At 40.3% G+C, this 13,852-nt stretch overlaps 1 protein-coding gene across 1 annotated transcript; it reads left to right on the top strand.

Moving 5' to 3' along the window:
- The first annotated feature begins 914 nt into the window (after window positions 1-914).
- Window positions 915-13,100, top strand: LOC134577161 (uncharacterized). The gene is made up of 7 exons (XM_063435831.1): window positions 915-1,073; window positions 2,699-2,749; window positions 2,842-3,224; window positions 5,743-5,805; window positions 6,518-6,787; window positions 11,253-11,439; window positions 12,911-13,100. The coding sequence occupies exons 1-7, from the start codon at window positions 916-918 to the stop codon at window positions 13,056-13,058; spliced, it is 1,260 nt and encodes a 419-aa protein (XP_063291901.1). The 5' UTR covers window position 915; the 3' UTR covers window positions 13,059-13,100.
- The last annotated feature ends 752 nt before the right edge of the window (window positions 13,101-13,852 follow it).

Here is a 13,852-nt window from a genome sequence, read left to right as displayed (position 1 = left end):
TAAATATTCTCGTATACTCCATGCCTGGCATGTTTCCATGTTTAGATCTAAAAGTGTAGACTCTTATATTTTAACTAATCTTTTGTGCACGTGTCTAGAATTAAACCCTGCAATCTGATCTGATAAGAAAGTACATGCAAAATTGTATTTTTTGGCTTGCGTCTGTATTGAGCTGTTAATATGTAATCGGCTCATTTGAAAATCATTGGTTACATCAGTGTAAAAGGAAACTTGAGAATGAAACTAGCAATAAACTTTATCTCTCGCCTTAAGCGTTTCGGTTTGTCTGTTGTAACAAAGTGACAACCACAGCTAAAATAATCTTACTAAACATGACTTAAATCGTCCGCTGTAATCTGCCTATTTTGAAACCTCGCTCATTTTCCAACCCAAGTCCATTATTTCCCGGAGCAGTGTGCATTCTACACGTAGAGTTAACCTGACTCTTACTGAGCACATTAATATTTGGCCTAAATCTACGAACGACCATGCACAGGGCAGCCCATCCCATAAACCGTTAACAAACTGAGGGATGTAGAGAGTGAGGATTCACCCACACATCTTGTAAGATAGGAAATATTAGATTAATCTCCTAGACACTATGCTGGGCCTGCCCCCCTCCCCCCAACCTCGAGTCAACATGTTGAATGATATGAATATCTGAAAACCAAAATATTTCTTCCTTAAAAGCCTCCAGCAATGAGAGTAGGCCATATGATCAGATTCTCTTAATTCAGGCTGTATGCCCACGGTGCACCAAGGACCCTGCAGTCTAGCTTTCCTTACACCAGAGAAGATACCTGGTTAATCTGGGACATGTTATATGCTGCTCTGGTCCTGTGTCCTTCAGTCAGTGTATGATACTGCATCCAGCATGTGGTGGTGCCTGATCCGAGTTTCTCGTTACAGGTCACAATGATGATCCAGCTCCATGTCATTGCCCAGCCTGCCATGGATTACATCTTATACTGGCTATGGATACAAATACTGCAAAACTGGATCCAGGTGGCCGTTATCCTGGCACTGTGCCATCTGATAGATATAAAGCCCCGTGGCTCTCTGCTGTCTATGCTGTAAGTATTAACACACGGCTTACACAACTCGTCCTCCATTATACCCGCATTGGACAATTTCTGAGAATTATGGTGATATTTAAATGTAATAACAAAGAAACATAGAATGTGACGGCAGATAAGAACCATTCGGCCCATCTAGTCTGCCCAATTTTCTTAATATTTTCTTTAGTCCCTGGCCTTATCTTATAGTTAGGATAGCCTTATGCCTATCCCACGCATGCTTAAACTCCTTTACTGTGTTAACCTCTACCACTTCAGCTGGAAGGCTATTCCATGCATCCACTACCCTCTCAGTAAAGTAATACTTCCTGATATTATTTTTAAACCTTTGCCCCTCTAATTTAACATTATGTCCTCTTGTTGTGGTGGTTTTTCTTCTTTTAAACGTATATATTTTTTTTTTTACCTTATGACCTCTCCTGCACATTTCATTTCAGAACATCATATAAACATTCTTAGTTTTATCCTTATTTAATAATTAATTTCTCCCTTCCCACTGCGATCAGTTTTAGAATAATTCAGTTCTTCCTGTGTGCAGACATGTTTTGATATGTTCTCGATGTTTGACCTGTTCTGATGTCATGGTTTATAAACTGGAGTTCTTCACTGTGTGGACACTGTGCCCCTGGGCTTTAAGCTAATAGTTCTTCAAGGTGATTCTCCCAAGGAACACGTAAAGTACCGGGGAGGAGGATAGTTAGAGGAACCCAGGAGCTTGCATTCAATCAGACACAGGAGTGAAGACAGGGCAGGTAAATACATGAGAAATGAGAATATTCAGAATAACAGCCAAGGCCAATGTGAAGCTTCTATTTCAGCAGCTAAATTGTACATTCAGATTTGATTGCCACATCCTCGAGCGCTCGGGAAGCGTTCACTCAGACAGACATCAAGCAAAGCTGAATTACTACCTCCATTTCTTTACGTATAAGCATACCGTTTATATAAGCTCGCACCTTATGCATTACACCGAATGTAAAAATGAACTTCTTCACCTTAAAAGGACAGACACTAAAATAAGTCAGAGTTCATATCAAAAAAGGTTTTGTTTTCCAGACAATAGGAGAAGTAACCATAAAATATTTCACAACAGTGTCCGTTTAAACTTCCAGCAAAGTAGGTGTAAATGTCATCTTAATGTGACTTGAGCAGAGAGCATGATATATTGATATATTAACCTATAGAGACTGTAAGCTGGTTTGCGCAGGGTCCTCTACAACCTATCGTTCCTGTAATTGTCCAATTTATAGTTAACCCCCCCTTATAATATTGTAAAGCGCTACGGAATCTGTTGGCGCTATATAAATGGCGATAATAATAATAACCCTTTTAGGCGAGGGTTCAATGGTACTCGGGTCATGTTGCTGGGAGACACAATGAATACGTTGCTGTGTTATAAAAAGAGCAGGGTTTCACCGGTAGGAGACACCTTCCAGCCAGGCCCTCTGGTGGTGTTACGGCATAAAACACTGTCTGGACCTGAAAGCAGTAAATCTATTGTGATAAACGTTGCCTGGTCTGTGCGATCATTATGCTCTGCTAGACTAGAACACAGGTTTTAATAACGTCTATGATCTAGTGCCTGGTGTGCGACGTTAATCTCATTATCTTTTATTTAATAGAAGGAATATCGTGGACAGTAAAACACTGAAATGTCCCGTGCAGGAATCCAGGTAAATGTCATTATAGAAGACATTGAAATGATACGTTGTGTACTGTCACTGTATCAATCTAATGGTGGAAATATTTTGCTCTGTTTGTGTAGCAGCCCAAGGAGCACGGCTGTCAGCGTGGAAGAAACATGGCAACACGCTGAAGTGAGTGAAAATAAAACTCCAATAATCAGAGAGCATGGTGGTCCAAATGCTGTAAGAGCTGAAGGGAAGGAGACCAGAGTGGAAGACGCCAAGAATTTGAAGACACGACCTGAGGGCATTAAGAGGGAAGAAACGACAAGTGCTGAACATTCTGGAAATGTGGCTATCTCTACTTTCCCCCCAAAAAGCCCATCGAGCACTCGTTCAAAGCGACGCAGAAGGAGAAGAAAGAAGCAATCTCTGACTGATGATAGCTTTGTATCTCAGGTCCATGAAACGTCACACACCAAGATTACTGACCGCCTGAGGGCTCTGTCAGCAGTAAAGTTTGGTAAGTGATATCCCATAATAACTCTGAGTTTATACCAAGATATTACTGACCTTTTAAAAGACACATTTTCTGAACAGTGTTCATAGTCACCAATGGAATATCTCTGATACCAGCAGAGCATCCGGAAACCTTCAACAAGAGAGTCTAGATTTATCAAGACAAAACTATGGCTAATATTTGAGACAGAGTTCTAGATTTAGGCCTATCTCATAAAATTTAGGATAGAATATACTAATACGATGCAAGAATATAGATCCTAATAAATCTTGCACAAGGTTCCTACAGGGTTTGCTGGTTTTCCGTTTAGCTTCTGAGAGTAGGGACAGACATAACTGTGAAAAATCAATGTGTGAGGTTTATTTAGCCAATGTGAATTTTGGGGAATTGACAAATAAAGTGAAAATTGTTTTAGCTGGAAGATCTTTCCTTATCTGCTATTTTTCTAGGTTTTGCCCTATAACATAAAATTATTTTGTTTGTTTTGTTTAAAAACTTTAATTTTCCCCTTGTTGATAAGATTTACCTCCAGTTTCCGTTCACTTCCACAATTTGTTTTCATTCAGCATCTTAATAATCATCTAATGGGTAATATCTGTGTGCGTGTCAATGTTTATCTAATAGCGGGGTAATATCTGTGTGTGTGTCAATGTTTATCTAATAGCGGGGTAATATCTGTGTGCGTGTTAATGTTTATCTAATGGTGGGGTAATATCTGTGTGCGTGTCAATGTTTATCTAATGGCGGGGTAATATCTGTGTGCGTGTTAATGTTTATCTAATAGCGGGGTAATATCTGTATGTGTGTTAATGTTTATCCAATAGCGGGGTAATGCCTGTATGTGTCAATGTTTATCTAATGGCGGTGTAATATCTGTGTGCGTGTTAATGTTTATCTAATAGCGGGGTAATTTGTGTGCGTGTCAATGTTTATCTAATAGCGGGGTAATGTCTGTATGTGTCAATGTTTATCTAATGGCGGGGTAATATCTGTGTGCGTGTCAATGTTTAATAGCGGGGTAATATCTGTGTGCGTGTCAATGTTTATCCAATAGCGGGGTAATGCCTGTATGTGTCAATGTTTATCTAATGGCGGTGTAATATCTGTGTGCGTGTCAATGTTTATCTAATAGCGGGGTAATGTCTGTATGTGTCAATGTTTATCTAATGGCGGGGTAATATCTGTGTGCGTGTTAATGTTCATCTAATACGGGATAATATCTGTGTGCGTGTCAATGTTTATCTAATAGCGGGGTAATGTCGGTGTGCGTGTTAATGTTTATCTAATAGCGGGGTAATATCTGTGTGCGTGTCAATGTTTATCTAATAGCGGGGTAATGCCTGTATGTGTCAATGTTTATCTAATGGCGGTGTAATATCTGTGTGCGTGTTAATGTTCATCTAATACGGGATAATATCTGTGTTCGTGTCAATGTTTATCTAATAGCGGTGTAATATCTGTGTGCGTGTTAATGTTCATCTAATACGGGATAATATCTGTGTGCGTGTCAATGTTTATCTAATAGCGGGGTAATGTCGGTGTGCGTGTTAATGTTTATCTAATGGCGGGGTAATATCTGTGTGCGTGTCAATGTTTATCTAATGGCGGGGTAATATCTTTGTGCGTGTCAATGTTTATCTAATACCGGGGTAATATCTTTGTGCGTGTTAATGTTTATCTAATGGCGGGGTAATATCTTTGTGCGTGTTAATGTTTATCTAATACCGGGGTAATATCTTTGTGCGTGTTAATGTTTATCTAATAGCGGGGTAATATCTTTGTGCGTGTTAATGTTTATCTAATACCGGGGTAATATCTTTGTGCGTGTCAATGTTTATCTAATAGCGGGGTAATATCTTTGTGCGTGTCAATGTTTATCTAATACCGGGGTAATATCTTTGTGCGTGTCAATGTTTATCTAATAGCGGGGTAATATCTTTGTGCGTGTCAATGTTTATCTAATAGCGGGGTAATATCTTTGTGCGTGTCAATGTTTATCTAATAGCGGGGTAATATCTTTGTGCGTGTCAATGTTTATCTAATACCGGGGTAATATCTTTGTGCGTGTCAATGTTTATCTAATACCGGGGTAATATCTTTGTGCGTGTCAATGTTTATCTAATACCGGGGTAATATCTTTGTGCGTGTCAATGTTTATCTAATACCGGGGTAATATCTTTGTGCGTGTCAATGTTTATCTAATACCGGGGTAATATCTTTGTGCGTGTCAATGTTTATCTAATACCGGGGTAATATCTGTACGCATGTCAATATTTGTCAAATTGTTATTTTAGAGAAAAGCTTGTTTCAAGGAATATCCTTGATTTATTAACAAAAGAAAAACCTCATATTGTTTACTTCAAAAAATGTGGTTTCTAGAAATTTGAAAGTTTCTAATCCTGCTGTAATTCAAAATATTGTCACTTGCATTATGTACGGTGTTGATTTTTTGATTTTGTAAATATCCATCAAAATATCATTTGGCATTATAATTATTTATATTATTTTGTCTCTGTTGCAGGTAACCGATTTATTTTCTTGTTTATCATTATTTCGATGGTGTTCGTCTTTGATAACGCAAACTGTAAGTACATTGCAAACTCCCTACTATAGATCTCGGCTTTGAAACCAAAAATGAAACTGCAAATTTTAGAGTAAGATGGATGGGTCTATATATTAGTAAATCTTTTCATTTTCTGCTAATTGTGTGACTTTTTATTTAGTTTTGCATAATTCCTCTTTTAGCAAATAAACCTTTAATTTATAAATCTGTATAAATGAGGACTAATATAACACAACACCCTTCTCCTCTCTCTCGAAACATCGAGTGACACAGTAATGGGTGGAGTTAGAGGGTACGTGTTCCGAGTGACACAGTAATGGGTGGAGTTAGAGGGTGCGTGTTCCGAGTGACACAGTAATGGGTGGAGTTAGAGGGTGCGTGTTCCGAGTGACACAGTAATGGGTGGAGTTAGAGGGTACGTGTTCCGAGTGACACAGTAATGGGTGGAGTTAGAGGGTGCGTGTTCCGAGTGACACAGTAATGGGTGGAGTTAGAGGGTGCGTGTTCCGAGTGACACAGTAATGGGTGGAGTTAGAGGGTGCGTGTTCCGAGTGACACAGTAATGGGTGGAGTTAGAGGGTGCGTGTTCTGAGTGACACAGTAATGGGTGGAGTTAGAGGGCGCGTGTTCCGAGTGACACAGTAATGGGTGGAGTTAGAGGGTGTGTGTTCCGAGTGACATGGCGATAGTCACACATTTAATTTTCACTAATCTTGTACTCTTCCTCTCGCAGGCTCTCCAACACCCAGTGTAAAGTCTGTAAATCAGAAATATGAATTCTGCAACAGTTCTGTGAACCTGGAAAACAGACACATGATTGTTATCATGCATATGAAGACCGTTTGCAGTTCCGAGCAAACAATATTTAAGTGTCAATTAAAAGGTTTTACAGCGTACCTTCACAATGAGTCGTGCGTTTACATGCAAACACCAGACTGGGTCATTAAAACTTATCACCTCGAATATGGAAATAGAGGGGAATTGATTAAATCTACACCCGTAGGTAGGTTGCCAGTCACATCACAAATATGTGCTGCTGTATCTACCTCTCCATGTTTGTCATTATCTGTCATCACCCAACACTCAATGTTACTCAATGTCTGTCATCACCCAACGCTCAATGTTTGTCATTATCTGTCATCACCCAACGCTCAATGTTTGTCATTATCTGTCATCACCCAACGCTCACTGTCTGTCATTATCTGTCATCACCCAACGCTCAATGTTTATCATTATCTGTCAATCTGTTATCATCCAACTCTCCAACTCTCAATGGCTGTCATCACCCAACGCTCACTGTCTGTCATCATCTGTCATCACTCAACGCTCAATAGCAAATAGTTAAAAATAAAAAACCTTGGTGTAGTGAGGGTTCATTATGTGGTGGCTGGCCAACTTTTGCTATATAAACATGCCAAGCACCAAGTGGGGACATGTCTCCTAAATGTTTAAAACTAGTGACTAGCGGCCATTGCTACCCAGTTGCTCCAAAAGGCCTCATCCCGCTGCCAGCAGGTAAATGCTCCAGATATTTTTTAAGTTTGTGCCTGGGTTTGAAGCCTCCAGAACCCAATTTAATGTAGTCTGGATTCAACCTGTCCAGCGGTATTTGATCTGTATAAAATCTGGACCAAATTCAGGCTTGTTCGGTGGCTGATCTACAGAATCTGGACATGGTTGAATTTCACCACAATATATATCCTAACTATAAGATAAGGCTAGGGACTAATGTAAGTATTTAGAAAATTGGGCAGACTAGATGGGCCGAATGGTTCTTATCTGCCGTCACATTCTATGTTTCTATGTTTCTATCTGTATTTTGCAGTCTGAATGGTTTTGCCACATTTGGGGTCAATTGGACTTTAGTGAATAACCTTGTATATAACATATTAAATAACCATGAATGAAGCCACTGGAAAATTCTAACATCAATGTTACATAGCTGAAGAGAGACAGGCGTCCATTAAGTTCAGTCTTTCTCTCATCTGTTTGTGTTTTTTTTTTTATTTTTTTTTTTGTGTGCATGGTACCGTCAAATGCCACAACAGCATACACAGTGGCATGGAAAAAAATAAAGTTTTTGGTTTATAAACAAGCTTAACTAGTCTGACATTTCTAAGAGGTGAGTAGATTGGTTATCAAGATTAGGGAGTTATGCATATGTTGCCATAACGAGTTGATTTAAGTAAAACAGGCAAATAACACGTTAAAACTAATTTCGTATAGCGTGGTAGTAGCCTGCATAAAAATGTCAGCATTTGTAAAATGGGTAGTCTAGAATAGAGAGACATGCAAACGATTCTATGGTAAGCTAACTAAAAGAAAACCTGCATAAATCAGGCTAGGTCTTGCTGCTAAAAGGTAAAGTCCTCAGGAGACCCCCCCACCATCTATATGTAAAGAGTTTCTTCTGAGAATGTATAGCTTCAGTCCTATAACAGCTACCAAACTTCAAAAAAGTAGTAAGTGCAAAGTAGGTTATGAAGTGGTGCAGTGCCTGGGTTAGATTCACTCCCATGTCCCCAATCAACCCACTCCTTGTATGGGTAAAGCACAGCCCTGTACTGATGGTCTGCACTTGGTGACAGACCCGTGTTTCTGGATCGGAGGAAGTGGGGGTTCGTGTGTGTCGGCATAGATGCTTGCAGGAGAATGCTTCAGGGGATTGTGGCCTTCTGAGCGACTACTATTTGCCACCTTCATGGCGGGCTCCGTCTTCTCAGGCAGGCTAGTATTAGAGGTGAGTGCGTGATCTTCCAGTCTGCCTTATGAGGCAAACCTCGTGGTGAGGCTTCAGGCCTTCTCTCCAGGGCTGTGGAGTATAGGCGGGCTTCCAACCTACCCCAGAATGCATGGAAAATCTTTGTGACAAACTCCCCTTTCCAAGTGAGTTTGCCACAAGCTCCTAGAGGAGCCTGCTTGCCAGCCTCCTGCCCACAGACTATGGACCCTGTAAAATGTAATGTAAAAGTCTTCGTTCATGTATTTGGACTATATGGTCTGGTAACAGAACAGCCGCACAAACCGGAAACCACCCTGACCACCCTTGTTAAGCCTAATTGATACTTTGTAGCAATTTCCACCACAGTGTTCTAAGTGTTCATCTGGGTGGCCGCATTTCCTATAGACGACCACGAGGTGGTGGCCATCTTGTTCGCATGAACACAGGCAGCGGTGTTTGGTCATCAAGTTCATGGAACTATTTTCGGACACTGAATCTCCCAAACACTGCTGGACTTCCATATTCGGTTCGACAACACGTGGAAAGACAGTGTTCGGTGGAAATGTTCCCACGAACAAGGGGAACAAGCTCCAGGATAAGAACATTGACTCTGTTCGGTAGTTTGTTTGGTTTTTAAACTACCAAGCTAGACCGACTGCAAGCCCTGATTCTCTGGAACTGTTGTGGACATGGTACCGTGCGTGCTGTCGGTCAACATTATGACTTCCAGGAAATCCCTGAACCGATCTGGGTGTTTTTGGATATGTTGGTCACCCAGATCGGGGCTATTAGGGAATGTTTAATGTATTTTTAAGGTACTTTTGGGGTGTTTGGGAAATGTGTTTTTTTTTTGTGCCAGGAGATAATTGAGTTTAATTCAGTGCTTGACTCAATTATCTCTCAGGCACAGAGGAGGGATTATCTTGTTTTGTATGGGAGTGTCCTGGACCTGAGAGCCAATGTAATCATGTGAATGTTTTTACTGTAGTCTACTCTCACGTCCATGGGGGGAGTGCTCCTTCCATGGGGACCTGCATATAAGGCCAGTTGTGGCTGCCAATAAACGTATTCCAGCTTGTACTCTCAGAACTAGGTGTTGTCCGGTTACTGGGAGGGGAAAGGGCTAATCACTGTTCCAGCGTGGAGGATCCAACATGGTAAGGACTTGAGCTCCCAGGACTGAGTGTCGTCCAGTGCCTGGGGGTTGCTAGAGCGAATTCCCCATTCGGCCCCAGGAGGGAGTGGTTCCAGTGCCCCAGTCAAGTCACGGCGACTGAGGGCAAGAGTGCTGAGGTTTGTCCTCTGTTCCAGTTAGGAAGCGGCCCTTGGCGGAGGTACCCAGCCAGGGGTACAGGGAGCTCCGCTACAATCTTTTCCAGCCAGAGCTCTACATTGGACTTTTTGCCTCTTGGGCTTAGGGAGCACGCTGCCTCTGCCATTTTGGGAGCAGTGCTGGCACTTGGATCGGGTCCCTGCGGCTCTGCCGCACTATCTCTGGGGCACAGGTGAATCTCCGGGGGCGGGGGGATCGAGAAGCTGTAGTTATCTTTGTTACCACAGTATTAGAGAGTATAATACCGTTGGGAATTGTAATTGTCGATATATGTACCACTACTGCATACCACAACTGATATAACTACACCAAGGCTATAGACGTTACAATAATGTTATTTTCTGCAACTGTGAAACTGCAGCAACTTTACATATTGTAGCTGGTTAGCAAATCATCTTTTTGTATTTATATCAATGACCACGTTTCTACCGTTTTGCTAGTGTTAATTGGGCAATAGCTTAGTAGATCCTAGTACCGTCTACTCATAATATTGTCTGAGACAAATTATCTTGACATTTCGTCCCCGATCTTACGAGCTTGAGTGGGTCATTAGGGAACCATACCATATTAACCATGACAACTGCCATTGCCACTATATCAATATAGTTCTGTCTAATGACAATTATATTAATTGTAGTTAGTTTACGTTATGCAACTTGTCCACTATTTTTGGACATTTTAATTTCTGATTTATTAAAAGTGATGTTTTAACGTTTAATTTTAATTTATCTTTTCAGTATTCCACTTTTTCTAGAAGTTTTATTTTTGCATCCTCCAATTCTTTTTGGTATGTCCTTTAAAAATGATATATAATCTGTATGGGTGCACGTAAACATGGGAAGAATTGTGGTAGAATGAACGCAATAATTCCCATGAGGTCTTGGTCACACACATGCTGCATCTCAAAATACACTTGGTACTCATGGGTGAATGCCGTCAGGCCCCGGAGCTTTGTTTATATTAACTTTCTTCAGCTGCTGCAGCACCTTGTCTTGAGTCATCCAATTCCAAAATTTCTGCAGCAATGATTTGCATATCTATTGCCATTGGATCCTCCTTAATTTTTGCTGATGAAAATGCTGTGCCTTTACCCTTTCTTCATTAAGTAATGTTTTAGTGTGTATCTACACTTTCATGTTTTTTTCTTTTTTCTTTTTTTTTTTTTTTCTTTAAGAATTGATGCAAGTTTATGGGGTTGGTTTTGCCTTCTTTGGCTATCACTTTCTCATTTTATAGTTTAGCCCATGATGATTCATTGTATAAAAGCTTGGGTTAGGTTACTATTTAGTTGTTTACTACAGTAATTATATTCTTCCTCTGAAAATCTCTGGGATAGCTAAACGGGGTCTGAGCGTGTTTAAACTGAGCGATTTCTCTCTAACCAATTCGAACAAACTTTGTATATTGTAACAGATCAATTTAATGAGAATGCCTCCGTGATACCGGGGACCAATAAGATGACTGATTTGGCTCTCAGCAACCAAACAGTCTCCAGAAATCAGACGGAGACCAGCCGCCATTCCCTTCCTCAATTGGCAATCCGTTTAGTTATTATACTCGTTGCACTGATCCTGTCTGCGGCAGTCTGCTGCTGTCTCTGGTAAGACACTGAATTATTTCTAAGGTAATTAACGTGTAGATACTGTATTTCATGTTCTGTTACATAGCAGACTCTGCCAGGACAACTTGTACACACAAACTAATATTCCCATAATTCTCTGGTACCATGAAGATAGGTAATGTAACTAGAATGCACAGTGACCTAATAGCAAGTTTTATTTTCTGCTTTTTGTTTATAAACCCCAACTCCAGGCCGACTCGGATAGAGTGGGACAGTTCTGATATGAGATCTGTTCTGCTCCCTCCGCCCTGAGAGTCACCTAAAGCCTTCCACCTGCACCCCATTAATCTCGACGAAGCAGACATGTCAGCCAGCTTACTGAGAGTATGGCTGTGTGTCAACTTGTTAACTGTGGCACGCACCGTTTCACTGACTGCAATCTCCTTTGTTACCAATCCCTGACATCCCCCAGGGATGGAAGACCACATATAGGCAATAACCTGGCTTTATTTTAAGTTCATGTAATTTGAGACTGTTCAATACCTATGAAGAAAATGGTAACTTTTTCTCTACCTCCATAGGGAAGTTGGGAATTCTCAGCAAAAAACACATGTTCGGTAAGTCTGAATCTGCATACTACAACCTCCCCTTTTCTCTAGTGACCTAAAAATCACCACCATCCCTCACCCTCTAACAAACCCCACTACTATCACTGACCTCTCTGCTCATTGACTCTCTGGATCCCTCACCATTTTCAAAGTTTCCCCTCAAATCCTTCCATACTTTTCAAAAACTAGGGCTCCGTACCTCTCTTTTCCAATCTTGCCTCTCTACCACATGATCTGTAACTCTCTACATCCCTTGCCATCATCAAAGGCTTCCCATTTAAAGTTCCATTGATTTTAGAGAGACCCATTTCTAGCAAATCCACTTCTTGTTCTGTATTTATCTACGATCAGTAGATCGTCCCTTTTTGACTTGACAAGGTTGTCTGAGAGGCATGTTTAATAACTGATTAGTGGGCCTTTGGGATGTAGCATTTATATTCATTCTTAATATGTATTACCTAGGTGAGCGCCTCAGCCATGTATCTCCCACTTCTAACTCTTATACAAAGTTATATTTTGAGCACTCCCATTCCTTTCTCTTCCCTGTATTGTCCCATACTGCCATTCTTTGTTGGATATGCCACCTCTTTTGCCTTCAGATGGCTTCTCGATCCTCACTGAAGGAAAGGCATTCCCAATAAGCCCAGGTTTAAATCATTGTATATAGTTTTTATAATGAAGGAGTTAGGAAGGATATGCACCAATTATTGCAATTGTTATAATTTTAATAATATTAAAGTTTATACAGTACAAACCTACTTCTTCACCTTTGTTGAAAATGAACATATTTGAGGATATTGGGGTCATAAATTGTCACTTTGACTATATATTGTCCAGTTATTGCTCTGGTAAAAGAACATGGAGGAGAGGCGGATATTAACTCCTTCTTTTTTACTTTTAAGGGTGGAGTACAATCAAGTTACCAGATCAGATGATCTGAACGGGCAACATTCTGTGGAAGGAGAAGCCCAGTCACCAGCCTCCGATGAACGCCTTACCAATAACACTGGCCAGAATGGGATCGGTGGAATAGAATGTGACTCTGTATAGAATACCGAGTGAAACTCTGGGCTCGCATGAACGAGTTTTTATCTCTCATTGATCTTTTTACTACTTTTCTGATTGCCTGGTGGAGGATGCTTCCATACAAGGCAGTTATTATGGTGTCACAGCATTAATTCACTGATTAGAGTTACAATATCTGCTAGATTCCTTCATGCTATGACATTTTTTTTTGTTTTTTTTTAGTTGACACCTAGTAGCCAAATTGGAAGCAAATTTTGTAGATTTTATTTCTAATTTTGGCTACTTTGTCATAAATGTTACTAATCAGTTGTCGTCATAAACATAAGACACCACAGGTAACCGTAATGAATACGGTTTAACTGATCTGTCTATGTGATTTAGAGACATATTGTTGACAAAGGTCAGCGGATTGAGTTCCAGCCACTATATCGGGTCATGGGTTTAGGGGCTTAGATCATTCCTTTAACGAAGATTGTACTTTGTACTTTTTAATGGCAATACCTTTTTTAGGGGAGGGAGATAGTTTGAATTTGCTACAATTTATGGTGTCATTAGAATGTGACTGTAATCCTTAGTGGGTGTAATCTATGAAATTCCCTCTAGAATAGGTCACATGATCGGTGCCAAACTGGAATCTGAACAACTTCACATTCATTTTATACCTTTTTATATTATTGGAAATTGGGGTAAAAAAAAACATTTCCACATTGTGGTTTTCTTTATTTTATTTGCATGCCTTAACATTGTTTTTCAAACATTATTATACATTGTTGCAGTTTTAATAAATGAAATGAAAGACAATAGACAAATACAGTCAT

Source organism: Pelobates fuscus, chromosome 11, assembly GCF_036172605.1.
Source record: "Pelobates fuscus isolate aPelFus1 chromosome 11, aPelFus1.pri, whole genome shotgun sequence".
NCBI classification, from domain to species: domain Eukaryota; kingdom Metazoa; phylum Chordata; class Amphibia; order Anura; family Pelobatidae; genus Pelobates; species Pelobates fuscus.
Note: the sequence above shows the minus strand (reverse complement) of the source record. Positions and strands in the feature narration are given on the sequence as shown.

Excerpts from the sequence above, each read along its gene's own strand:
- LOC134577161 (XM_063435831.1), top strand. The coding sequence starts at position 916 with ATGATGATCCAGCTCCATGTCATTGCCCAGCCTGCCATGGATTACATC. Across the intron at positions 2,750-2,841 it reads TGTCCCGTGCAGGAATCCAG|CAGCCCAAGGAGCACGGCTG; the intron begins GTAAATGTCATT and ends CTGTTTGTGTAG. Across the intron at positions 6,788-11,252 it reads GATTAAATCTACACCCGTAG|ATCAATTTAATGAGAATGCC; the intron begins GTAGGTTGCCAG and ends ATATTGTAACAG.